This window comes from Balaenoptera musculus, chromosome 10 (assembly GCF_009873245.2).
Source record: "Balaenoptera musculus isolate JJ_BM4_2016_0621 chromosome 10, mBalMus1.pri.v3, whole genome shotgun sequence".
Classification (NCBI taxonomy): Eukaryota; Metazoa; Chordata; class Mammalia; order Artiodactyla; family Balaenopteridae; genus Balaenoptera; species Balaenoptera musculus.
Window position 1 is genome coordinate 97,074,503 of NC_045794.1, and position 23,770 is coordinate 97,098,272.

At 56.8% G+C, this 23,770-nt stretch overlaps 2 protein-coding genes across 3 annotated transcripts in view; both read left to right on the top strand.

Moving 5' to 3' along the window:
• Positions 1-11,008, top strand: part of ZC3H7B (zinc finger CCCH-type containing 7B) — a 57,070-nt gene extending 46,062 nt beyond the window's left edge. Inside the window, exons 16-23 of the mRNA XM_036865630.1 lie at positions 778-959; positions 3,078-3,163; positions 6,499-6,632; positions 6,742-6,847; positions 6,987-7,095; positions 7,329-7,462; positions 7,597-7,760; positions 8,121-11,008. Coding sequence (XP_036721525.1) covers positions 778-959; positions 3,078-3,163; positions 6,499-6,632; positions 6,742-6,847; positions 6,987-7,095; positions 7,329-7,462; positions 7,597-7,760; positions 8,121-8,367 — 1,162 coding nt within the window. The 3' untranslated portion in view covers positions 8,368-11,008. The remainder of the gene's footprint in view (positions 1-777; positions 960-3,077; positions 3,164-6,498; positions 6,633-6,741; positions 6,848-6,986; positions 7,096-7,328; positions 7,463-7,596; positions 7,761-8,120) is intronic.
• Positions 11,009-15,574: 4,566 nt separating this feature from the next.
• TEF (TEF transcription factor, PAR bZIP family member) overlaps positions 15,575-23,770 on the top strand; it is a 44,476-nt gene continuing 36,280 nt past the window's right edge. The window contains exon 1 of one of the 2 annotated variants that reach the window (XM_036866085.1): positions 15,575-15,772. In XM_036866085.1, coding sequence (XP_036721980.1) covers positions 15,670-15,772 — 103 coding nt within the window. In that variant the 5' untranslated portion in view covers positions 15,575-15,669. The remainder of the gene's footprint in view (positions 15,773-23,770) is intronic. The other variant, XM_036866089.1, reaches the window with a different exon arrangement.

Consider the following 23,770-nt stretch of genomic DNA (forward strand, 5'->3'; position numbering starts at 1 on the left):
GTATTTTAATGATCTCGGCAGTCCCGTGGGGAGGAGTGTCTCTGATGAAAAGATGAGAAAGCTGAGGCTTGGAAGCAGCTTACTCAGCCGGCAGGTGGGGGCCACATCCCTGACTCCCATCCAGCACCCTCCACTGTCCTGACATGGGCATCGGACAGGGAGTGGGAGGGGCTGGGTGGGCTCCGGCACCCACCTGCGCTCCCTCTGACTCCTCTTGTCTGTGCCCCAGCATGGCTGATGGAGCCCAGGCCCTGGGGTCAGACAGAGTTGGGTCCAAATCCCAGCTTGGACAATAGTCTGTTTTATGTCCTCTGGCCACTGTGACCCTTGGTTTCCTCATCTGTAAAGTGAATGATGATCCCAGTCTCCTAGGGTTGCTATGAAGGTAATTAAAATTCCCAGCCCAGAGGAGATACTCGATTATTACTCCTCCGGGTGCAGGACCAGCTCTGGAGCATCGAGCTGGGGAACCTGAGAGAGATGCCCACTTCTCCCAGCCTCGCAGCAGGGGGGGGTCTGGTGCCCTCCTCCTGCTGGCAGCTGCGTTTTTGAGCTGTCCCCAGGTCGAGGCCAGGAGGGGCACACAGCTGAGGCCCAAACCAGAACTGCCTGAGCGTAGGACCCCCACCTCTTCCCTCCTGTGCCAGCAGTTAATAGGCGGGAGGCGCCCAGGGAGGAGCCCCTCCCTTGGGTGAACGGCACTGACCTGGGGGGGTGGCCCCGACCGGGAATGGGCGGGATGCGGACTGCATTGTGCGCCCCCATCCCGCCCGCCAGGTGCCTGGTGCACATCGTCCGCTCCACCTCCCTCAAGTACTCCAAGGTCCGCCAGTTCCAGGAGCACTTCCAGTTCGACGTGTGCCGCCACGAGGTGCGCTACGGCTGCCTGCGGGAGGACAGCTGCCACTTCGCCCACAGCTTCATAGAGCTCAAAGTCTGGCTGCTGCAGCAGTACTCAGGTGAGGGCGAGGGGCTGCACAGTTCAGAGGAGGGCGGTGCCAGGCTGTGGGGCTGCAGAGGAGCCCGTGCCTCCTGGACGTCACAGGACGCGCAGGCTCTGCATCAGGGAGCTTGCAGGCCCAGAAGACCCTGGGTTTCTCCCTGTGTGGCACTGCCAGGGGGACACACGGAGAGAAGGGCAGGGAGGCAGAGCCCCGTGGGCCACCTGGGGGGTTTGGTCATCAGCGGCCCCTCACTGAGCCTCCACTGGTCCTCTGTGAGGGGGTGACGTCAGCTCGGCCTCAGGGATGAGGAGGTGGAAAGCCGCTCGCTTTCTCGCTCACCAAACGGGACCCCTTGAGCACCTGCGCCGTCAGGGGCTTGAGCAAGAACGAGTCGGGGCCCTGGTGTGTGTACGCGAGGGCAAGGCAGGCAGTCTGACGGGGAGGTAATAGGCCCTACGTCCATCTGCTCCGGGGTGCACACTGTCCCCCACCGCCTGTCATCGTCTGCTTAGCAGCATTCTTGTTGTGTGTGTGGAACATAAAGTAATGGCGCATCTAACAATCATTGTCTTCTTCGAGCTGATGAAATAGGGTGATAGAATTTCAGATGTGCGTCAGTTCTGTGAGGAAAGTAAAGCAGAGCAATAGGATGGAGAGGGACTCGGGGTGGGGACATTTGGGATAAGATAGTCTAGGAAGGCCTCTCGGAGGAGGTGACATTTGAGCAAGGAAGGGCAGGGAGAGCATTCCAGGCAGAGGGAACAGCAAGGCTGGAGGCCCTGAGGCAGAAGCAGGCTTGGTACAGAAGGAAGGATGTCTGTGAGGGCAGAGCAGCTTAGCACTGGGGGAGGGGGCAGGGGGGGCATGTCAGAGATGAGGCCTAAGAGGTTGGCAGGGACCCGAGCGTGAAAAAACCTCTAGATGGTAAATAGAAATAGTTGGGATTGTTCTAAATACGATGTGCAGGGTTTGGGGGTAGGGGGTCAAGTAGGTGGAGTTGTATGACCTGATCAGTGTTTTTAAGAAGTTGCTCTGGCTGCTGCGTGGAGAACTGAGGGGCCAAGGGCAGATGGAGGGAGAGCTGGGAGGGTGAGGCTCAAGCCAGGGCGGCAGCGGGTGGAAGTGGTAGAAGTGATGAGATTCTGGGTGTGTTTTGATGGTGGAGCCAACGGGAGCTGATGGACCCGATAGGAAGTATGAGACGAAGGACGGCATCAGGTCGACCCCAGTGGGGTTGCCGTGTCCTGAGAGGGGGAGGCTGCAGGAGGAGCAGGTTGGGGGATCACATCAGGGCTCGTGTGGGACGTGCAGAGTCTGAGCTGCCTGTTGGACTTCAGGTGGAGAGGTTGAGCAGGCGGCAGCCACGTGTGGGGGTCTGCAAGGTCATGGGAGAGCCCTGGGCTAGAGGTACCTCTATCAGCAAGAAGATGGATGTAAGCACATGCCTGGCCCAGAGTAAGCCCCTGATGGCGAGTGGCCATGGGGGAGCAGTAACCATAGGACCAGGTCGAAAACTAAATCAGCTCTGGAAAAGGGGCTAGAAGGCCATAAGGGGTTGGGAGGAGGGTGGGCCTCATGGAAGAGGCTGTGAGCTGCCCCTCGGAGGTGGGCTCAGTGTCCACAGTCAGATTGGGAGGGTCTGGGCCACAAGGTTTGGGTATTTGCCCTTTGCCGACTGGCAGTGAAGGGCCCTGGCCCCTCGGTGATCTGGGGAGCCGGGCTGGGCCAGGCACAGAGCCTCAAGAACCAGCACGCTAGAGGCTGCCAAGCAGGGGTCAGGCTTGAGGCCCCACTGAGGGAGGCGGAGGACAAGGGAGGGTGCTGAGCAGCTGGGCCGAGGGCCAGGGCCACTGGCGTGGGTGCGGACAGGCCCCTGCTGCGCTGCAGAGCCCACATCTTGCTCCTGCATTTTATTCTCTGTGCGAGCCTGGAGCAGGCCTCTCTGTTCCCAACTGCAGATGAACCAACAGGCCCAGACAGGATGAGTGGTTTCCCTGTTCCCCTCGTCTTTCCTCGGCCTAACTGGGGAGTGGGGCTCCTCCCTGGGCCTGGGGTGGCACCAGCACCTTGCAGACCCCCTGCCTTTCTCCTCACTGAGTTCCAGGGACGCTGTGTCTGCTCCCCCCTCGCCAGGCATGACCCACGAAGACATCGTCCAAGAATCCAAGAAATACTGGCAACAGATGGAGGCGCACGCAGGGAAGGCCAGCAGCAGCTTGGTAAGAGCCCGGGCTGGCCTTGGGGGTGAGGTCAGCCCCCACGAGGGCCATCCCCCATCCCTTTCCCTGGACATAATTTATTTACCAGAAAATTGTAAGAAGAGTATGAAGAATTTGTGTATACCTTTTTCTGGATTCCCCAGATGTTAACATTTTACTACTTTCCACACTCACTTTGTCCTGTGTGTATGTGTGAGTACATACACACATACACATTTATTTACAGAAATATACACTTTTCTGAACCATGAGGGAGTAAGCTGTAGACATGATGCCTCATTACCCCTAAATACTTAAGTGTAAAAATAAGTGCTTCCCTGACCGTCCAGTGGTTAAGACGCCACGCTTCCAACGCAGGGTGCACAGGTTCGATCCCTGGTCGGGGAACAAAGATCCCACATGCCACGTGGCCAAAAAATAAATAAATAAGTAAGTAAATATACGGACACTTTCTTACATAATAACCACAGTACAGTTATCAACATCACAAAATTCACATTGGTGCACTTATCCGAATTGTGGTGTACTATTACTCAGATTTTGTGAGTCCTCCCCAAATCCCAGCAACACACTGCATTCATTTGTAGTGTCTTTAATCGCCTTTAATCTAGAGCAGTTCCTCAGTCTTTCTTTGTCTTTCGTGACATTGACATTTTTGAAGAGGCAGTTGTTTTGTAAAAGGCCCGTCCCTTTGGGATTGTCTGATCGGGCAGGCACGTCATCTCCATCTGTCCCTTCACCAGCGATACCTTGGTAACTTGATTAAAGGTGCCTCCACGGTAAAGCTTTCTCTACTATGAAGTTACACTTTCCTCCTTTGTAATTAATGAATATCTTCCAGGGAGGTCCTTTGAGACCATGTAAATGTCCTGGTATTCCTCAACCTTTTCCCCCACTGCTTGTATCACCTCCCACCCCTCTGGATCCTCACCCTGGTCCTGAGGACGTGAGCTGGGGCGCAGGAGCGTTTGCAGGTGGGGAGACTGAGGCTCAGAACACGCTAGAGACCTGCCCGGGGCGCACGGAGCGGAGTAGGTCCCGGGTTCTCTGACAGCTTGTCTAGAGCTCGCTCAGCTCCCTCCCCACCTGCACTATCCCCATCACCCCTAGGGTTCCTCATATAAAATGGGGATCATAATCCTGCCTGCCATCTCCTGGGGCGGGTGTGAGGCTCACAGGAGCTGGCTACAGCTCGCTGAGTCCCTGCTCTGCCCGGGGCCCCCGTCGCCCCTGAGCCTCACACCCTCCCCAGGAGGTAGGGATCATTGTAACTTTAGGTGACAGTGGGAATGGAAGGGTGGTCTCAGGGCCCAGGAGACAGTGAATGTGAGGTGAGGCCTCTCGCCATCCACACACGAGGGATGACTCCCTCCCCGTGCCGGGCCCACGCACTGGTCACCTTGGAAGAAGCCTGGGCCTCTGGCCCCTCCTGAGGCCTGCCTGGGCGTGGCAGTGAGCCAGGGCGCGGTGCAGGCCGGCCAGTGGGGTAGGCCTGGGCCAGGCTGGCTGACAGGGCTGCCCGGCCCCCCTTGGCCTTCCCTCTGTCTCCCCACCCCCTCGTTCCTGGTCCTTTTTCTTCCTCTCCCCTCTTCCTAGTTGCCCCCGTCCTCTGCCCCTCTCCTGTTCAGTCCTCTTCGCCAACCGCCACATGGTTTATTTTCGCTCCTGGCCAGGAGCCTGGCTGGGAAGCAGTGCGGGGCTCAGGCTGGACCTGCAGCGTCATCTGCTAGAGAGAGAACACTGAGTCTTCACCACCTCCTATCCCCCTGACCCCCCTGCATCCCGCCCACCCAAGATGCCACTCTCGGGCCTGGCTCAGGAATGGGGCTTCTGTGCCGGACCTGGCTGTGGCCCGGGCATGAGGCATCTTGCTTGCTTGCCATCAGAGGGTGGGGCCAGTGGCAGTGTGAGGCCAAGGACAGGATGCCAGGGTAGAAGCCGCTCGTGCCTGGTGCCCATGGTGCAGCTGTGCTGTCCTGCAGAAAAGCATGAGCCCCTGCCTCGCACCAGGTCCCTATCCTCGGGCCACTTACCCGTGGCGGGGTTAGTAACCTCTCTGAGCCTCTGCTTCTGCTGAGTCAAATGGGAATGACCCCTACCCCCCAGGGCTGTCGAGTCTGTGCAGTTGTGAAAAGGAAGCTCAGTGGACCGGCATGGCTATTCCCTAGAGCAGTGGCTAAGCCACAGCACCCACCCCGGACCCCACTTACCTCACCCGTGAAATGGGCCTTCTCACGCTTCTGTGAGAATCAGTGGAACATCTAGAAATCGATAGTGACACGGATAAACCTCCTGTCTGCTTTAGCCAGACCGTGTCCCAGTTACAGAGGCAGGATTTTACTTTGTTGTCGGGATGTGTATTATCCTGGGGCCGAGCCAGGCTGCAAGTCTCCCAGCCAGGGGTCAATCAGCACCCAACAAAGTGCGAGCCCCCTGCTGCTCAGGGGAGGCCCTGGGCTAGGCAGTGCCGAGGACACAGGGTACTCCTGTGTCAGAGGAGGAAGAGCAGAGGGGTGACCCCACATCTGAGGGAGGCTCTAGCTAACAGGAGAGACAGCAGGGTGGCCGGCACAGCTGGGCGAGGGGGTTGCAGGTGGCGGGAGACAAGGCTGGGTGGGCACTTCTTCTGCCTCTCACCCCCCCACCCTTTCCCAGGCAGGGGTGCAGAAGAGCAGGCCCTCCTGCCTGCAAAGGAAGGGCTGAGGCAGAGGACGGGGAATGAACATGGTGGGGTCTTCGAGAGTCCAGGGCTGCCCAGGAGTCTGTCCCACCACCTGAGGCAGCCTCCTCCACCCCACCCCTCTGCAGGTGCATCCCACCTTCTAGGCCCTGCTCTCCACGAGGCCTGGCCCTCATAACTAGATGAGTCAGTCAACATGAGGCAATTCAGGTACTATGGGAGCCCATAGGATGGGCAGCTGCCACTTAAGAGAGCTTCAGGGAAAGCTTCCTGAAGGAGGTGGTGCTTGAGCTGGGTTTTGAAAGTTCAGAACAAGCCTGATGAAGAATGGAGAAGCGCATTCCAGGCAGAGGGAACCGCATGTGCAAAAGCAGGGAGATGTGAGGTCGAATGCTGTGCCCAGGGACACGCCAGCAGCTCCACCCGTGGGGAAGAGCCAGTTGAGGCAGAGAGCACTCCATCAGGAGTCCAAGGCCTGGCTCCCACCCTGAAAGGCCATGGGCCTGGAGTTAGGGGGTCATTTCCCACCACCAAGTGGTAATGGACCAGCCCACAAGGCTCCAGGTGGCCCTAATGCTCCCGGAGGCCACCTGTATATCAGACCCCGGGGCCTCAGCCTGGTGCCTGCGGCTTCATCAGCCCTTCTCCTCCGCAGGGTGCCCCGCGGACCCATGGGCCTAGCACCTTTGACCTGCAGATGAAGTTTGTGTGTGGCCAGTGCTGGAGGAACGGGCAGGTGGTAGAGCCTGACAAGGACCTCAAGTACTGCAGCGCCAAGGCCCGGCACTGGTGAGCCGGGTGCCGGGCGGGGGCACGGGCAGGGTGGGGACCACCTAAGCACCGCAGGCGAGGAAGCCGGGCTCTCCGTGGAGGTCACGCAGCCCGCTCTGTCCTGCAGCTGGACCAAGGAGCGGCGGGTCCTCCTGGTGATGTCCAAGGCCAAGAGGAAGTGGGTGTCGGTGAGGCCACTGCCGTCCATTCGCAACTTCCCACAGCAATACGATGTGAGCACCGGGGTCGGGTGCGGGGTGGCAGCGGGACCTCGCATACGGGGCCGTGGGACCCCAGGAGGGCTTGCCCGCTGGCGGGGCGGTGACACAGTCCAGCGGGACTCAGCAGGGTCTCGCCATGCCTGCCCTGCAGCTCTGCATCCATGCGCAGAACGGCCGCAAGTGCCAGTACGTGGGGAACTGCTCCTTCGCGCACAGCCCGGAGGAGAGGGACATGTGGACGTTCATGAAGGAGAACAAGAGTGAGTGGGCAGGGCTGGGCTGACCCGGACACCCCCCCCTCGTCGGCAGGCCCAAGCGCGCCTGCTGAACCTCACGTGGCCGCCCGGGCCCCACTCCGGCTGCACCGGGCTGAGCCCTCTCTGGGTCTCCAGGTGACCGGGCAGCCCAGCAGCAGGGGTCCCGTAGGGGTCGTGGGACAGAGTAGAGGGAGAATCCCCTCTCACCAGGCTCTCCATCCCCTATTGCCCACCAGTCCTGGACATGCAGCAGACCTATGACATGTGGCTGAAGAAGCACAACCCAGGGAAGCCGGGGGAAGGGACGCCCATCAGTTCTCGGGAGGGGGAGAAGCAGATCCAGATGCCCACGGACTACGCCGACATCATGGTAACACCCCATCCCCTGGGGGCCCTGGTCCGAGCCTGACCCGGAGGGGCTGTGCGGAGGGGCTCAGCCTCCCTGGGGGAAGTGGTCCCGGCAGGGGTGTGAGGAGCGGGCGCCCACGCTGGCTGTGTCCCCAGATGGGTTACCACTGCTGGCTCTGCGGCAAGAACAGCAACAGCAAGAAGCAGTGGCAGCAGCACATCCAGTCTGAGAAGCACAAGGAGAAGGTCTTCACGTCTGACAGCGACGCTAGTGGCTGGGCCTACCGCTTCCCCATGGGCGAGTTCCGGCTCTGCGAAAGGTGCCCCCGGGAGGGCAGGGCCGGGCGGGCTGTGGGGTGGCCTGAAAAGGTGGAGGCCACGGCCAGCTCTGGCTCCACTTGGCCTGGAGGTGGCATAATGGGGGGTGGGGATGTCCAGAAAGACAGCTGCTCCTGGGTGTGAGGACCCAGGAGCGGGGCGGGGTGGCGTTGGAGGTGGGGACCCGTCCTCTGCAGCCCTGCATCAGATCCTCGCGAAGGCCAGGCCACGCCCGCTTTCCCCAGGGCTGATGCTGCATGGGGAGAGGCTTGTCGGGGGAGGCAGAGTGGCCGGCCCCAGGTCCGGCAGCCCGTGGAGGAAAGGGCACAGGGCGCGGGCAGTGAGCCTCCTGCCGCCCACAGGCTCCAGAAGGGCAAGGCCTGCCCGGACGGGGACAAGTGCCGCTGCGCTCACGGGCAGGAGGAGCTCAACGAGTGGCTGGACCGGCGCGAGGTGCTGAAGCAGAAGCTGGCCAAGGCCCGCAAGGACATGCTTCTGTGCCCACGGGATGACGACTTTGGCAAATACAACTTCCTGCTGCAAGAGGACGGGAATGCCACTGGTGCCACCCCAGAAGCCCCTGCTGCTGCCACCATCACTGGGGAGTAGGCCAGCTCCTGGCCGTGGGTGAAGTCCTAGGATCGGGGGCAGGGGTGGGCACGGAGCGCCTGATAGGAGGGCCGGGGCAGGCCAGGGCCGGGGCTGGGGCCCCCGGCCATCCTCTCTGCCCCCACTGCCCCAGTGCATACCCAGGTGCACGAGCTGCAGCCCCACTCGGTCCCAGGGTCCTCATCCTGCTGAAGCCCTGGGCAGGTCCTCCCCTCCCCCACCCCGGCTCTCCTGGTTGTGGAGGGAGGGGCCTGGTTGACCCCTCCAGCTTCAGCCTACAGCTTTAACTTCCGTCTACTCCTAAAGGGGGCCCAACGCTCAGGGCTGGGGAGCCTGGGGTCCCCACTTGAATCTGCAGCAGAAGGGTCCTTCCCCCTGCCCCCCCCACCCCACCCCCACCTCCCCTGGGGGCAGATCAGGATAGAACAGAGGGCAGGAGGCCCCACCCAGCTTTAAAATGCAGCCCCAGGATGGACTGGGGATACTGTACAAGTCACTTACCCTCTGGGGCCTCAGTTTCCCCTCTGGTTGGAAGAGTGGGAGGGGCTGGGCTACATGATCTCTGGAGCCTGACCAAGGAGCGTGGCTGTCTGGTGAGGCCACCAGCCCAGCCCCTCTCCTTTGTGGGCCGCTGAATGTAGATTGTAGGTCGTCAGAGGCTTCAGAGATGACGCAGCCCAGACCCCCATTTTGCAGATAGAAAAACAGGCCTAGAAGGAAGGAGTGCTCTACCCGGCATCTCCACCCACAGCACGGTAGAGCTGGAATGCAAACTGCGGTCACAAGACTCAGGGCCAGTTATCAGCTGGAGCCTCCAGGCTCTTGGCAGGGATGTGACAGTCTCTGAATCAGCTGCGATTCCGGCAGCACCGCCCAGGGGTTGGTCGTGTCAGTGCCCTGTAGGGGGACAGTCCCCTCTGAGGATGGTCGTAAGGAGTGTAGCAGCAAAGGTCACTTCCCCATGGCTGCTCCAGGAGAGGTGGTACCTGGCAGGGCACCCGTGGGCTCAGGTTCTGCACGAGGAACTGGGGGGGATTGGGAGGGTGGGCAGTCAGGGGACATGGAGAGAAGGGAGACTTGACCGTGGGCACCATGGGCTACTCCAGGATCGGACACAGCCCCTCTTTCTTGGGGACTCAGAAGAGTCCTTTCCCTTTCTCCCCTAGACCCAGACATACAATTAGGACCATCCATCCCAGCCCCTCCCTGATCCCGACCCTGCCAGCTGCCTGGGACCCCAGTTGACCCCCAACCCCTGCCCCCCCAAGCCCTCTCCCATCCCTCTCGTCTGACGTGTCTGCGTGCACCCCCTCCTCTCCATCCCACCCCTTGTGGGCAGACCCAGCCTCCCCTGGTTCCCTAGACATTCCAGAACGCCCCACACCATTGGCACAAGGGGTGGGGCCCCCCGGAAGGAGCCGGGGACCGAGGCTGGAGTTGGTGGGAGGGTGAGACAGAGAGAATGGAATACCCTTTATTTCCCCTCAAACAAGCATTTCGAGTGTGCGTTGAGATGATGGCGGGCACCCGGGGCCGCAGGGAACCTTGTTCTTCTCGCTGCCACTGCCCAGCCGTTTCCTGATCATTGTGGCATGCATCCTTTCCTCTCCCTGCCCCTTCCCCGAGCAGGCCAGCACTGCAGAGTTTGGGTGCTGGTGGCGTGGCTGGAGGGGAGGAGAGACCCAAGGTGGGGCCTGTGGCCGTGAATGTTGATGACACTTGTTTTCCCTGATCCGTGCTGTTGCAGTCTGTCGTCACCAGCCTTGTTTTTAGTGTGTATATATGTCGCCCCCGTGATGCATATATACACAGGTATTAAATATATCGCTCTATATAATATTACATATGTGTGTGGTATCCAAGGAATCACTTCTAATGAGGGCTAAAGATAAAGAATTTGGCCGGAAAATGCAGCCATCCTGGCACAATGAGGAGGGACTTTCAGGGTCATCATTGCCATTTGCAAGGACTGAGGGACTGGAGCAAGGGGTCAGAGGTGATTTGGGCAGCAGGGGCAGAAGCGGCCCCTGCCTAGGCCCAGCTCCGCCTGATGGCGTCCAGACCACCCCAGCCTAGTGGGGAGAGAGCACGAGTGCTCGGGGAAAGAAGAGGATTGGTGTTTGTCTCCCACCCAAAAGAATAGGATTAGAATCCAGATTTTTCTTCTCCATCCTGTTATCCCTGCAGGGGCCTTGGGATGTGGCGCTCCCTGGCTTGGCCAGAGCTGGATCCCCGCAGGGTTGGAAGAAAGCGAGGGGCAGGCGGGGAGTAGGAGGTGGAGGTGTGGCACAGTACACTTTGAATGATGAGTGTGATTATTTCAGTTGTGACTCTGAGAGGCTCAGAGAGTTGCATCGGGCCTGTGCCCCCCGCCAGCAGGCGGGGACAAGATATCACAGCAAATATGGTGAAGGGGGGACAGGCACCCTTGATGTGAGTGTCCCTTTGGGATGGGGCAAAGAGGGATGCTGCGTTTCTCAGCTGGGCAGTGATAAATTTAATGGTCCTTTAAAAATGTCTGTGTATTAAAAAATTTAAGAATACCACACTTTAATATTAAATATTCATAAGGTCTAGTATCTTGATAATAATGTAGATGTTTTAATAACAATTTTTGTCCTTCTTAAAATAAAATGAAAGAAACTTGCTTCTTTTAGCCTTTGTTCTAGAAAATAAACGTGTGCACTTTGACCTCTGTCCCTGAGGTGTTGCTCCTGTTCCCCGCTTCCTGGCACCTGTGCCCGGGGACCTGGGCCTCTCTTTACTCATGGGGCAGAGCTGGCTGGCGCAGGGCATGCCCCAAGGCAGACATTCCGAGGGGTGAGGGGCAGAAGGTCTGTGTCCTTGTGTAAACAGGGCAGCCCAGCTGGCCCCGGCTCACGCAGTGCCTCACTGGCAGGGACAAGCTGTGCTCTGCACAGGTGGCCCCGGTGGTTCCGTGTGGGGCTTTCCACCTGTGCCCACACTTCCCTGCTTTTACTATGTGCACTGTCCTGGGTTCCAGAGGGCTGTCTCTGTGCCCTTTCTGGGTATGGCTTTTCCAGAAAGGTAGGGGGCTATGACATGCTTTGGAATGTGGTCCCAACTGCAACCTGGACTCCTCTGGGCCTGAGGGAGATCCAAGTCACATGGGCCCAGCTTCCTCCTCCTTAAAAGAGAGCATATTAGATCAGGGATTTTCAATCAGGGACACTTGTATCTGCTAGAGACACTTTTTTTTTTTTTTTGGCCGCATGACATGCGGGATCTTAGTTCCCTAACCAAGGATTGAACCCGCGCCCCCTGTTGTGGAAGCCCAGAGTCTTAACCACTGGACCACCAGGGAAGTCCCTGGAGGCACCTTTTCAAATCTCTTGGATTGTGTGTGGTTACAGTGATGGAGGGGGTCCTGATGGGAGGGGCTGCACACGTTTAAGAGTAAGCTCTCGCCAGACAACTTCAAACTACAGTATTCAGTGACCCCAGGAACAGAGGTCCAAGGCCTGTGAATTCTCTCAGGACAAGGGAATCATTTGGGCCAGCTACTCAGTAGGGGCTCAAATACTTGATAAATGACCAGATGAGTAACAGGAGCAGCCGACTTGATTGAGCACCTTCTGCACGCCAGGCATGATGGATGCAGCAAGTCTGTCTCCATAGCAACCTGTACATTTGACGTCCACATCTTGGCCCACAGAGGTTCAGTGAAGGTTCCAAGGACCCTCAGAAAGGAGACAAAAGAAGATCAAGAACCACTGGGAACTGGATGATCGGCAAGGTCCCTTCAGCGCTGACATTCCAGGGTTCTCAGCAACCCTGGCTTCACTATGAAAAACCAGAGGGGCATGGCAAGGCCCAGCTCCCAGAAGAAAATGCAGACCCATCCTCAGGCTGAAGAGATTGTAAACCTGCATCAGGACCTCCCTTAAACTTCGAAAATGAAAGAAAAAGATAAGCAGTACTTCAGTGAACCTAGTGGACTAAATTCTTAAATTCTCATAAATTCCCCTAAATTCTCTTCTAGTTCTCTTTCAGCTCAGGTTGGTAAGCACTAACTGAGCACTTGCCCCATCTCAGATCCTAGGGATACAAGATTACAGACAAAACGTGGCCTTCCTTGAATCCAGTCTGCCAGGGGAGATGGCTCTGCATGGAAGAGTGTAGGATGATGTGACAGGTACAGTGGTGGGAGTTGCCAGGTGCCACGGAAGGCAGCTCATCCAAGCTGGGGAGCTGGGGAGGGCTTCCTGGAGGAGGTGAACCTGGATTTGAGCCTTAAAAAGATTGCTGGATCATTGTAATCGACGTGTACTTACTGTTCTGCACCTTTCCTTTTCTCTCAAGTGTATTTCACACGTGCATCTGCACGCCCCGATGTATCCTAGATACTTACGGTCAATGGCTTCATTCATCAAGGTGCCAGGTTGGCTTGAGCAGCCCGCAGTTATTGAATGTAGGCCCGTTTCTGGTCTTTGGTCCTGTGATTAGGGGCTGCCATGAGCCCCACCACTCCCGTGGCGCCGCAGCTCCTCCTCCCTGCCTCTGAGGAAGCTGCTTCTGACAGGTGGGGTGACAGGCAGAGGTGGAGATGGGGGCAGCTCTGCATCTCTCTAGAGAAAGCCCCAGAGGCCTCTGCCGGAAACTGCATCCGCATATAGCCCCCACCAGGGGAGCCATCTACAGCAGACATTAGACCTCTGAGGCAGGAAACCCAAGGAGTATAGGCAATCCCAACATGCCTGCCATGCGGGCCCCTCCGGATGTCTCCAGGCTTGTTTGTGGCCGCCCCTCTCCCTATCTCTGCCCTCCCCAGCCGCTTGACCCAGCATCCTGCTGATGTGGCCCCTGTGCGAACCATAGGTGATGCTGCCAGCTGGACACCCCGGCTGCAGAGTGGGGGGTGCCACGTGGACTGACTTTCAGTGGCATGAAAATTCCCTAAGGCGAGGGACTTGCCTGGCCAGGTCTGTTTTTTAGCTTTGAATTCCTTACGAGATCTAGGCTGGTGCCAGGTATGCAGTGAGCAATCAGTCACAGTCTTAGAGCCTTCGTACATTCATACATTGGAAGGGGTCTGACAGGAACAAATCTCTGAGAATGAAATGTCATGCGGCAGGTGGGTGTATTTGAGACACGTTGGGGACCTCCTTTTGCCTCTGAAATCATGCTCTGTGGGCACCTACCCACTCCACCTTTGGGGTAAGCCAGTCTTGAACACAAAAGTGTTTTGGGGCCAAGGAATGGTTAATGCACCGGCCCAGCCTCAGCCCCAGCCTGCGAGCCACAGGTCAACTTAAGACAGCCTGCGCGCCAGGTCCTCTGCACCTTTCGCCGTCCCCCACTGCCAGCGCCCCCGGTTTCACAGAGGCAAAGGGCACTGGAAGGATAAATAAGAAATTAAATCTGTTATGAGGAAGGGGAACAGGGAGGAGGGACACGGATAGGAATGACATTTCTAAAGTATACCTTTATCAGGGACTTCCCTGGTGGTGCAGTGGTTAGGAATCCGCCTGCCAATGCAGGGGACAGGGGTTCGAGCCCTGGTCTGGGAAGATCCCACATGCCGCGGAGCAGCTAAGCCCGTGTGCCACAACTACTGAGCCTGCGCGCTAGAGCCCGCGAACCACAGCTACTGAGCCCTCGTGCCGCAACTACTGAAGCCCCCGCGCCTAGAGCCTGTGCTCCGCAACAAGAGAAGCCACCGCAATGAGAAGCCCGCGCACCGCAACGAAGAGTAGCCCCCACTCGCTGCAACTAGAGAAAGCCTGCAAGCAGCAACAGAAAAAAAACCCAATGCAGCCAAAAATAAATAAAAAGTATACCTTTATCAAAAGTTTTGAGCTTTGAGCCATATACTGTTTTTTGTATTCAAAACTTGAAATTAATTTTTAATTAATTTGGGAAAAGAACATGGTTTGGGGAGGACTATTAGGGTGGAAAAGAGGGTAATTGGAGGATAAGCTGGGGCTGTTGGGAAGAGGAGAGGCTAGAAGGCGTCCTGTAGTATTTGCTGTTTGTGCAAAATGGAATTTTAGAAAGCAGGGAAAGACTACATAGAAATCAGCTGTGGTGCAGGGAACCAAATGCTTACTGCATCCAACCTGGAGCGTCAGAGACAGAACCAGAGCTGAAAGGAAACTTGGAGGTCACAACATTCAGTGGTTTTGGAACTGAGACCCAGAAGAGCCGCACAGCTTGTTCTAGATGCCACATCAGTGCGTGGAGAGGTGGAGCCAATGCCCCCTCCCCCACCCCACCCCCAGCCCCAGCCGGCCAAGGCAGGTGTTGGTCTTTGTGGAGGGCGACATACAGAACTTTGGCTTCAACCACACGTTCAGGTAAGTGGCCTGCGGACCTCAGAGGCCAGTGTCCTGGTGAGAGGGCCAGGGAGGGGACTACAGCAAACAGCCAATTGCCGCCAAGTTCCCCAGGCTGGGACACAGGCTGGGAAGCAGGACATCGTCCAGGACGAGCCTGAGCCTGGTTGACAGAGCTGCCCCCCTTCAGTGGCGCCTGCTCTGCCTTCCCTCCAGCACCTGTCCGCTAGGCACCTGCCTCTTCTCCCCGTCCCTGAAGACCAAAGGAACCCCGGCTGCAGGTTTGTCACTCCCCTTAGAAGAGCAGGCTTCAGGCTCTGCAGATGGTGTAAAGCCCCAATTATGCATGCCACATGCACACCGTATGCCTGGGAGGGCACGTGTGCATGCATAGCATATGGACCAGCATCAAAACATGCCAACAACCCCTCGAGACTCACAAGCCCACAGGTAGGTGCGTGACGCCCACTCATGCGCCTGTGCGTGCCAACACAATACAGCCTCGTGCTGAGCTGCCTGCTGCCGGGGTCTCGGGGCCCAGCCCGGGCTGGTTTCCTCGGCAGGCCCTGCTCTTCGCGGGGCCCAGCCTCCAGGGCTCCTCTGCCCAGTGGGCCGGAGTGTGTAGTGCATGCTCACTGTGGGCGGGGAGCCAGCTCACTGTTCTCACCTGGCAGGCCCGGTTCTGGCTCCCAGCCTGGGGGAGAACTTCCCTTTGCAAAGTTAGATAACACCGGGCTCTCTGTCAGAGGATTGGTGCTGTGTCTCCACGTGCTGAGGCTGGCGCAGGGCCAGGCCCGCCCTGCCAGGCAGCAGGAAGGGAAGGCCTGGCTGCAGCCGGAGCTGGCAGGTGGCCGAGCCGGGGGTGGACGGGCGGGCTGGGGCCCGTGCTGCCCATTGGCTGCCTCGGGCTCCCGCCCCGCCTGCCTCCAGAGCCTGTGGCTCCCCGGCCAGCTCCTGCCTCTCCAGCTGCTTCTAAACTCCCCCAGCAAGCACCCCCTGCCGGGCCATGTCGAGCTGCGACAGGATTGGAGTGGCCCCTGCCATGGACATGCCTGAGGTCCTCAAGTCCCTGCTGGAGCACTCTTTGCCTTGGCCAGAGAAGAGGACAGGTAGGAGAGGAGGTGGTCTGTGATGGCTGGCTGCCCAGGTGCCCAGGGGGTGGAGGCCGCCGTAGGCACATTGGCCGGACAGGCATCTCCAAGCAAGGGAGGGTTCCCAGCAGCGGTCTGCCCTTGGCCTCTTCCTGGGCGAGGAAGGGCTGGGGTGCAGAGAGGGACACGGTAGGGAGTGGCACTGTCACGCAGGGACTGCCCCCAGGGCCTGCTAGCTTTGGGAAGCCGTGGCCAGCGTGTGGCCACTGACAGGTGCCGTGCTCCCGCGGGACAAGGACAGGACCAGAGGGCCCTGCTGAGAGTACGCACTGGATGCTGACTGCTTATTAAGTTCCCTCCCTCTGCATGTTGGGGCAGCAGGGCACTGGCAGAGACTGTAGATTCGGGCAGCCTCCCGTGTCTGGAGAAGAGGCTTTCCTTTGGGCGCCTGCTTCAGCTCCCGCTCGCTGGAGGGCTGAACCCGTGGATGGGATGGAAGCTGTTATGTAACAGGACCACAGGCTGGAAGCCCCGGTTCCTAGGATACCACAGGCAAACACGGGGCGAGGGAGCCGGCGGAGGAGGGTGTGGACCGAGGGGCAGAGCTGGCAGCCAGCACCAGGTGTCTCCCGAGTCCTGCCTGAGAGACCCAGGACCACGCGAACTTTGGGCGCCAGCCTGCTCTGCGTGCTCCCTCTTGCCAGATATTTCTACAGATCTCTTCTGTTCTAAGACGTCAGGTCCTCATGGCTCAAACTCCACAGGCGCCTTGAAAGGAGCCCAGCTGCCCTCGGCTGCCAGAGTCTGACTTAGGAGTCCCAGGTGTCCCCTCTAGGGACCTTTCTCAGGCCTCTCCCTCACCTGCTGTGCTGGCACCTGATACATCTCATCACCAGGCAGCCCTGGCTGTCCCCACAGGACTTCCTTCCCCGGGACCCTTAGCCCACTCCCAAACTGGAGGCCAAGGACACACACCACAGCCCCTGCCCTGACACACCTCGCGGAGCCAGGCTCAGGAAAGGAGGGCGGCAAGCTCCCTTCATGGAGACACTGCCCGAGGGAAGAAGGCGGATCCCAGAGCTAGGGGCAGGGTCCCCCGTGGGCTCTCTCATCTAGCTCCAGGCCCCCCTCAGGCCTCACCTGTGGGCAGTCTGTGCCCTCCTGGCACTCAGGACCCCAGCTGCTCACCAGGAGAAGCCCATCACCTCGAAACTCTCAACTCAGCCTGGCCGAGGAGCCACAGCTGACTTTTTCTTGCCATCTCTGACACCCCGTGTGGGTAGGTGAGGCTGGAAGTCCTTCCAAAAGCTGGAGGAATAGGGCTCCCTTCTTGGTCCGGGCATCCGGGGAAGGTAGGGTGGCCCAGGTGGCCCAGTGCGGGCACAGGGAGCAGCTGGGCTGCCGGCGGGTCTGCAGGGTCAGCTCCCGGCTGGGCAGGGAAGGGGTCTTGGGGGCAACTCAGGGCGCTGCTCCTCGGACCCGAAGAACAAGGTCTATGAAGAGCAGCGGCAGCTGCTGGTCGCCGGCTCCCAGCTGGTCCCCAGAGCCCCGCGACAACTGCAAAGTCCCCACTGCACACCGTGGACGGCAAAGTCGGGGCCCAGCACTGAGGGCACTCGCCCAGGGTCTCAGGGAGAGCTCTGCCGAGAACTGGCAACCTCACAGAGGACGGTTGGTTTGGTACAGCTGGGTTGGTCCACGGGGGATGGACCAGAGTCTCAGGCCACCTCCTAGCACTTCTCTACGTGGTGTCTCCCTGAGAGTCAGAAGCATGAGACCCGGACAGACTGACAGATGCCAATGGGTGGATGAAATAAGGGGACAAGGGTCGAAGAGTCAAGGGGGTCAGTGTAACCCACAAAGACCTCGCTCTTATTACTGCCCCTAACCTGCCATCGCCACTTTCCAAAGCTCCCAGACTCTCCAAATCTTTCCTAAAAATAAAAGTAGCCGCCTGAAGGCAATATACCTTGGCGAAGAGAGTACACACACCATCAGAACTAGGATTTCCAGTGGGCACGTAGCAAGCATAGTTGACCCTTGAACAACACGGGGGTCAGGGGCCCAACCCCCCTCACAGTTGAAAATCTGCGTATAACTTTATAGTCACCCCGTGGGTACATGTTTCCACATCCTTGGATTCAACCAACCACAGATCAGATAGCACTGTACGTAGTTAGTGAACAAATCCACGTGTAAGTGGACCCGCGTGGTTCAAACCCGTGTCGTTCAAGGGCTTCTCCCCCGTGTGCATCCCTCACTCTGGCTTCGGACCCCCAGGAGGAGGGCAACAGAGGCGCTGGTTGCCCCCCAGGATTGCTCGCCTGGTGCTTTGGTGTGAGCGGCGCAGGTCTCCCCGTGGTGGGGGACGGAGACCTCTTTACAAAGTCCCCACTCTCCCCAGCCCGGTGACTGTGCTTCAGCTCACACGGGGGTCACATGCAGAGCACACCTTGGGTCCAGTGGGAGGGGACGTCAGAGGAGAGCCGTGCGGAGGGTGAGAATGTGCCCTCACGAGACTCTGCTCTCCCTGCAGCCTCTCCATTTTCTAATTCAAGGACGCTCCCTGAGCCCCGACCTCGGGGCCTCTCCCTCTTGCTGCCCTGGGCCTCCCACCCCAGCCTGTGTAGACTCCCCGCTTTCCTGGTTAAGCAGACTTCCTCCAACAGTGCTGACCAGGCTACAGACTCCTCGGCTTCAGGCTACAACCACCACCCCGTGGCCCCTCGCTCTGGGCCACCCGTTCAACCAACTTTCTTGTGGGCAGAGAAATCTACATCCAGCCAGAGAGTGGGTCCGTGCCCCAAGCTCTGACTCAGTTTCCCCTCTGCCTCTGGGCCCTGATCCCTAAGGACTGTTCTTCCTGTTTCCGCACCTGCCTTTTCTCCCAAGGATCCTCTTCCAAGAGGCCATTCTGTTCCAGATTGCTCACTCTCACACTTCCTTCTCCAGATTCTGGAAAGACCCAGCTTCTCTAAACCACACTGTTAGCTCTTTACACCCTATCCTTCCCTCATTCCTTGGCTGTGCTCAGAGGCCGCCCCTCATCTTTCTGCCAACTTTGGTCACTCAGGCCTCCTTACAGGGAACCATGTAGCGTGAAAGCATACCAGAGGTTGAACAAGGCCATCACTTTGAGCTGGGCAGGCAGGTTCCCCGTGTCAGGAGCTCCTAACCAGAATCGCTGTGGGCCACCCAGCAGGGTATCCTTGACATGCCTCTCTCCATCCCCAATCTGTGAAAAGAATACTTGCTTCACAGGCTTGTGGCCAGGATTAAATGAGCTATCCCATGTGAAAGCGTTTGCAAACTGTAAAGTGCCACACTGTTTTCTCTGTGAAAGGCAAACAGCAGCTGGGCCTGGCATTATGCTCCTTCCATGGACATCACATTTGCAATCCGACCTTCACTCCCTCATTTCCACCCTCCTTTCCATGGATATTCTCCTTGAAAGAAGGGGACGTTGCAAGTTTGTGGGAGCATACTCAGGGCTGTCTCCTTGGAAACACGTGCTGAGGCTCCTGGGGGCATGGTGCCAACAGCCCCGCACCAAACAGGACAGCCCAGCTGAGCTGGCCAGAGAAAGGGCTGAAGGATCACAGGCCAGATCTCAGTGGGACTCGCTGGGGCAGAGGCAGGGGTCTGGGTAGCCTCCTCTTGGGGGATTGAGGTGAACAGGCGAGAGAGTGGACTCAGTGCAGCCTGGGCTGTCCTGGGCTTGGCGTCAGTAAGGTCCATGTGGTCGCCTCCACTCCCAGTCTTGGGGAACCAGAGCAAACCCGAGAAATCATGAAGTTTGCTTCCAGGGAAGAAGTGGGGGAAGGGACCTTCTTTGTACTGGATGTGTTAGTTCTAATCCTCACTACCACCTCCTACATGGCAAGGAAACATGCCCAGAGGAACTGGCTACCGTCGGGGCCAGTATGCAGGCCAGCCTCTTCTTCACCCCGGCGTCAGGGACGCATCCTTCTTCTCTACCTTTCCCCCCACCCCGTCCCATCCCCATCACCAATCAGGGAAACGTGAGAAACTCATTCTCACTGAGTGCCAAAAACTGACAGCAGTGTCCAGCAGTCCAGATGGCTTTTACATCTTAATGGGCCTGTCCCAAGGCTAGGTTGCTACAGGAATGAATCCTGGTTCCAATGGCCCCTGTTTCCCAGCTGTGTCCTGGGAACCGTGCTCAGCGCTTTTACATCCCCATCTGTGAAATGGCTTTGCAAGGGAGTTGTGATGAGCCATTCTACAGATGAGGAGGCTTCCCATCCATTCAGCGATGGGAAGGCCACACAGTTGTCCAGGGGCTCCAACCCAGCTTGGCCGGCTTCCAGGCTCCTCCCTACCCACAGGATTCCCCGGGGTCTCTGGAACCAGGTCTCAGGGCAGTACCTCTCCAGTCATCCAAACATTCATCATGTTGAGTCCTTGCTACACTTGTGGCACAGGGGCAAGTGAGACAAACACCGCCCCTGTTCGCCTGCTGTTTGCATTCCAGCGGGGAGACAGAGAGTCAGCAATCGGGAAGGTCAGGGCCAGCCTCTCTGAGGGGGTGACATTTGAGCCAAGGCCTGGAGGGTGAGGAAGAGCCAGGTACGTCAAGAACTTTCAGGCTGAGGGAACAGCACCTGCAAAGGCCCTGTCCTGGGGCAAGAAAGACACATGTGTCTGAGGAATGAAAGGCCACTGTGGCTGCAGGAGGTGTTTTATGAAGTGGGAAGGAAGGAAGAGGTGAGGTTGGAGAGACCCGCAAGGGGGAGAGCCTGCAGGGCCTTGAAGGTCATAAAGAAGAGTGAGGCCATCACCTCCCTGCCTGCAAGGTCCGCCCCCCCCCACACACACACTATTCTTGGGGAAGTGGTAGCTTAGGAGGAACAGGGTGTTTCCAGGACAATCCAACATGAAATTGTGGTAAGTGATAAACTCAGTTGAGCACTTGCTATGCTCCAAGTGCTAGTCTCAGCAGTGCGCCTGAATTGACTCCTTTACTTCTCAGGCTCAGAGGTTAAGTAACTTGCCCAAGGTCACACAGGAAATAGTCAAAGCAGGAATCAGACCCAGATGTTCCAGCTCCAGAGCCCACACCCTACCACTGCACCAACACGGCCTCCACTGGAGAGCCCTTGGCTGTCAGGAAGTGGCTGTTGAGACGTGGCAGAGCCTGGAGGTGAGGGCTTCTCTCTGGAAACGGCACTCTTGGGGCATTCCCTTCTACAGTCCGAACCTGGGCAGTGGACAAAATGCAAGCCGAACAGGAAACTAGTACTCCTGAGAGTATTGAAGAGATGGGCAAGAGTTAGCGAAGGGCCTCCACCCGCCACTTCTCCCCCAGGACACACTGCAACAGAGGTACAAACCACAGCCCAGAACCACGCGGCCACAGGTATGTGGGCTCAAAAGGAGGCAGCTGTTGGCAAGGCCAGTGGCGGGGGACTTGCCATAAAGATGGCTCATGTTTGTTATTCCAGGTTTGATTGTGAATCAAACACAATGACTGTTATTTAATGTTAATAACGTTCCAGATGTATATGATTTGGCTCTGAAAGGTTTTGTTAACCCTCCTACCAGCACCAGCAACAAAGCGAGCCAACAAATACTTACTGAGTTACTACCCTGAACAAAGCTTTGTGCTCTCCTGCATTTGGTATCGCAAAGCACGCAGATAACTGGGCTTTGTTAGAGCTCAATGGAAGCCTTCTCACCGTCCTGCTCTTACAGACACCAGGCTCATGTCACATTGTGCAGTAAGTCAGAAGACGGAGTCGTACTGTCCTGTTAGATGCTGACTTATGTGGCCAAAGAGATCATTATGGGGTATCTGGTCAAAGGCTCCCATGCTGGAGTTTTAGCTCCTCTGAACTTCAAATTTAAATAATCCAAATTGGTATAGCGGCTTAATGAAAGGCACCTGTTCTGCATATGCTCAACTGAATTAAATTTTTAACTTGGGTTGGTTAGCAAGTTTCTGGAACACTAAAGAGTAGAATTTAAAGCCAGTCCAGCTCTGGAAAATGGACATTTCACATCCCTCCTCTGCAGTAGCTTAGACTGTAGAACCCACCCACAGCCTTGTCCCCTCACCCAAAATAATCCTACTCCTCACCCGACACAACCTGAATGAAGGGGAAGGGTGGAGGCCCACGCACTCCATGCCATACAGTCTTCAGGCTGGCACTTGACATGGCTTCCCACACATAATCCTCATAACCACTCTATGAGGTAAGCAGATCCATTTCTGTTTCCAAGAGAAAAATAACTGGGACTTAGGCAGCAGAAGTCCCTTGCTCAAGGACAAGTGGCTGGACAGCGCTGTGGAGAGACTCTACCCAGGTCTGCATCCCATCCCCACAAAGTCACTGCTGCCCCAGGACCACACTTCCCTCAAGAAGTTGCTGCATTGAAACCCTATTACTATAAAATACTAAGGTATCACTTCATAGCTTTAAAGTCTTAACCATGTAATAACATGTTCTTTTCATAGAGTTTCTTTCTTTGTTGGGCTCACAAACGCTATGGAAATTAGCTAATTATTTCTCACACCATTTATTCCTCCACTAAGAGAAGGGGCAAGGCTGCGCTGTTATTCCCACTTTACTGACAGGAGGCAGAGGTAGAGACAGGATGCTGTGGCTCTTCTCCGACCAGCCGGAGAATGAAGACAAGAACAGAATGGCTCCCGCCTCCAGGATGGTGCTGTTGAGTGCTGCCGGTCGGCGGTGTAGCTCACCTCCCAGCTTGCAAGTAAGCACGAGAGAGAACATGTTTATAATGTTCCTGCCACGGTGTTTGTGACACACCATTTACCCTGCGGTTGTCCAGGGGAAAAAAACCCTCTTCGGGGAGTGTCGGTGCATGAACAGAGGACCAAATCAAAACTAAGTTTTAAGGCCTTAAGCTGCTTACTGAGCTTCTCACCAGTGCCACTCGCCTGTTAAATCAGTTGCTCCAGGATGGGTGATAAGCAGAGTAGCATTATCCCTTTTGGACAACTGCAGCTTTAAAAAAAATCTAAATCTTTACTCCCTCTTACTACATACCACTTTTGTCATAAAACGAATGTTATAACCTTCCACTGTTATGTTACTACAAATCCTCCTCTAGTACCTTGAGAATTTTTTTCTCTTCAATAATGTCACATTAGCCATGAAAATATACATTTAACTCTAATCCAGCAAGCTGCTCTGCGGCCAAACTAGCCATTTTTAAAAAAAACTTCATACATTGTTTTAATCAATTTCCTCAGACGGTCCTTGGAAATTTGTTTCTAAAAACCTCTAGGTCAGTTTATCCTAAAGATATATTAGTTTAGCCACATACAGAATACCACTAACAACAACTCTGCAACACAACAGATGTTCTGTACACAATTTAGCACTTTCACTAAATAGTGACATGGGCACCATACCTGCCTCTAGGATAATGGATACACCAAGCAATGGATTTGTACCCATCAGTGGTAGTAAAGCTATGAAAACTACTGTTTGTGGCAGGGTTGCAATTGTACATTTTATACGAACTGGCTTAGGAAGCCTCACAAGGTCAATCCTGCCCTATCGCCGTCTGACATATAAGGAAAGGTGGCCTGGAGACATGAAGCAATTGGCTGGAGGTATCAGAGTCAGAAAGTGACTGAAGTCTAATTAGTGTGGCCATAAGAACTTGAATTTTGGAGTCAAGCTCCACCCTGGGGCCTCGACCACCACCCAGATTTTCTTCAAACCTCTTGATTTCCAAGCTTGCTCAGGGGCCCAGCCTCTTCTTCCTCCTCAACTCCCAGTTCTAATTGTATCAGCCTGACAACGTTCATCTAGCTGGGCGTCGCGGTCACGCACCTACCCTATGAACCAGGGACTAGGCCCTGCCATTCCCCCAGCCCCGCTCGTGGAAGGCGGGGGTCACTGGCCGATACAGGACAAATAAGCCTAAGTCCCTGCCCTCTCAGGGAGGGAGAGTCTAGTTTTGTTTGGCTTCAAGGCAGGGTACGATCTGTGCCATAAAGAGGTACGAAGTTCTGGGCGC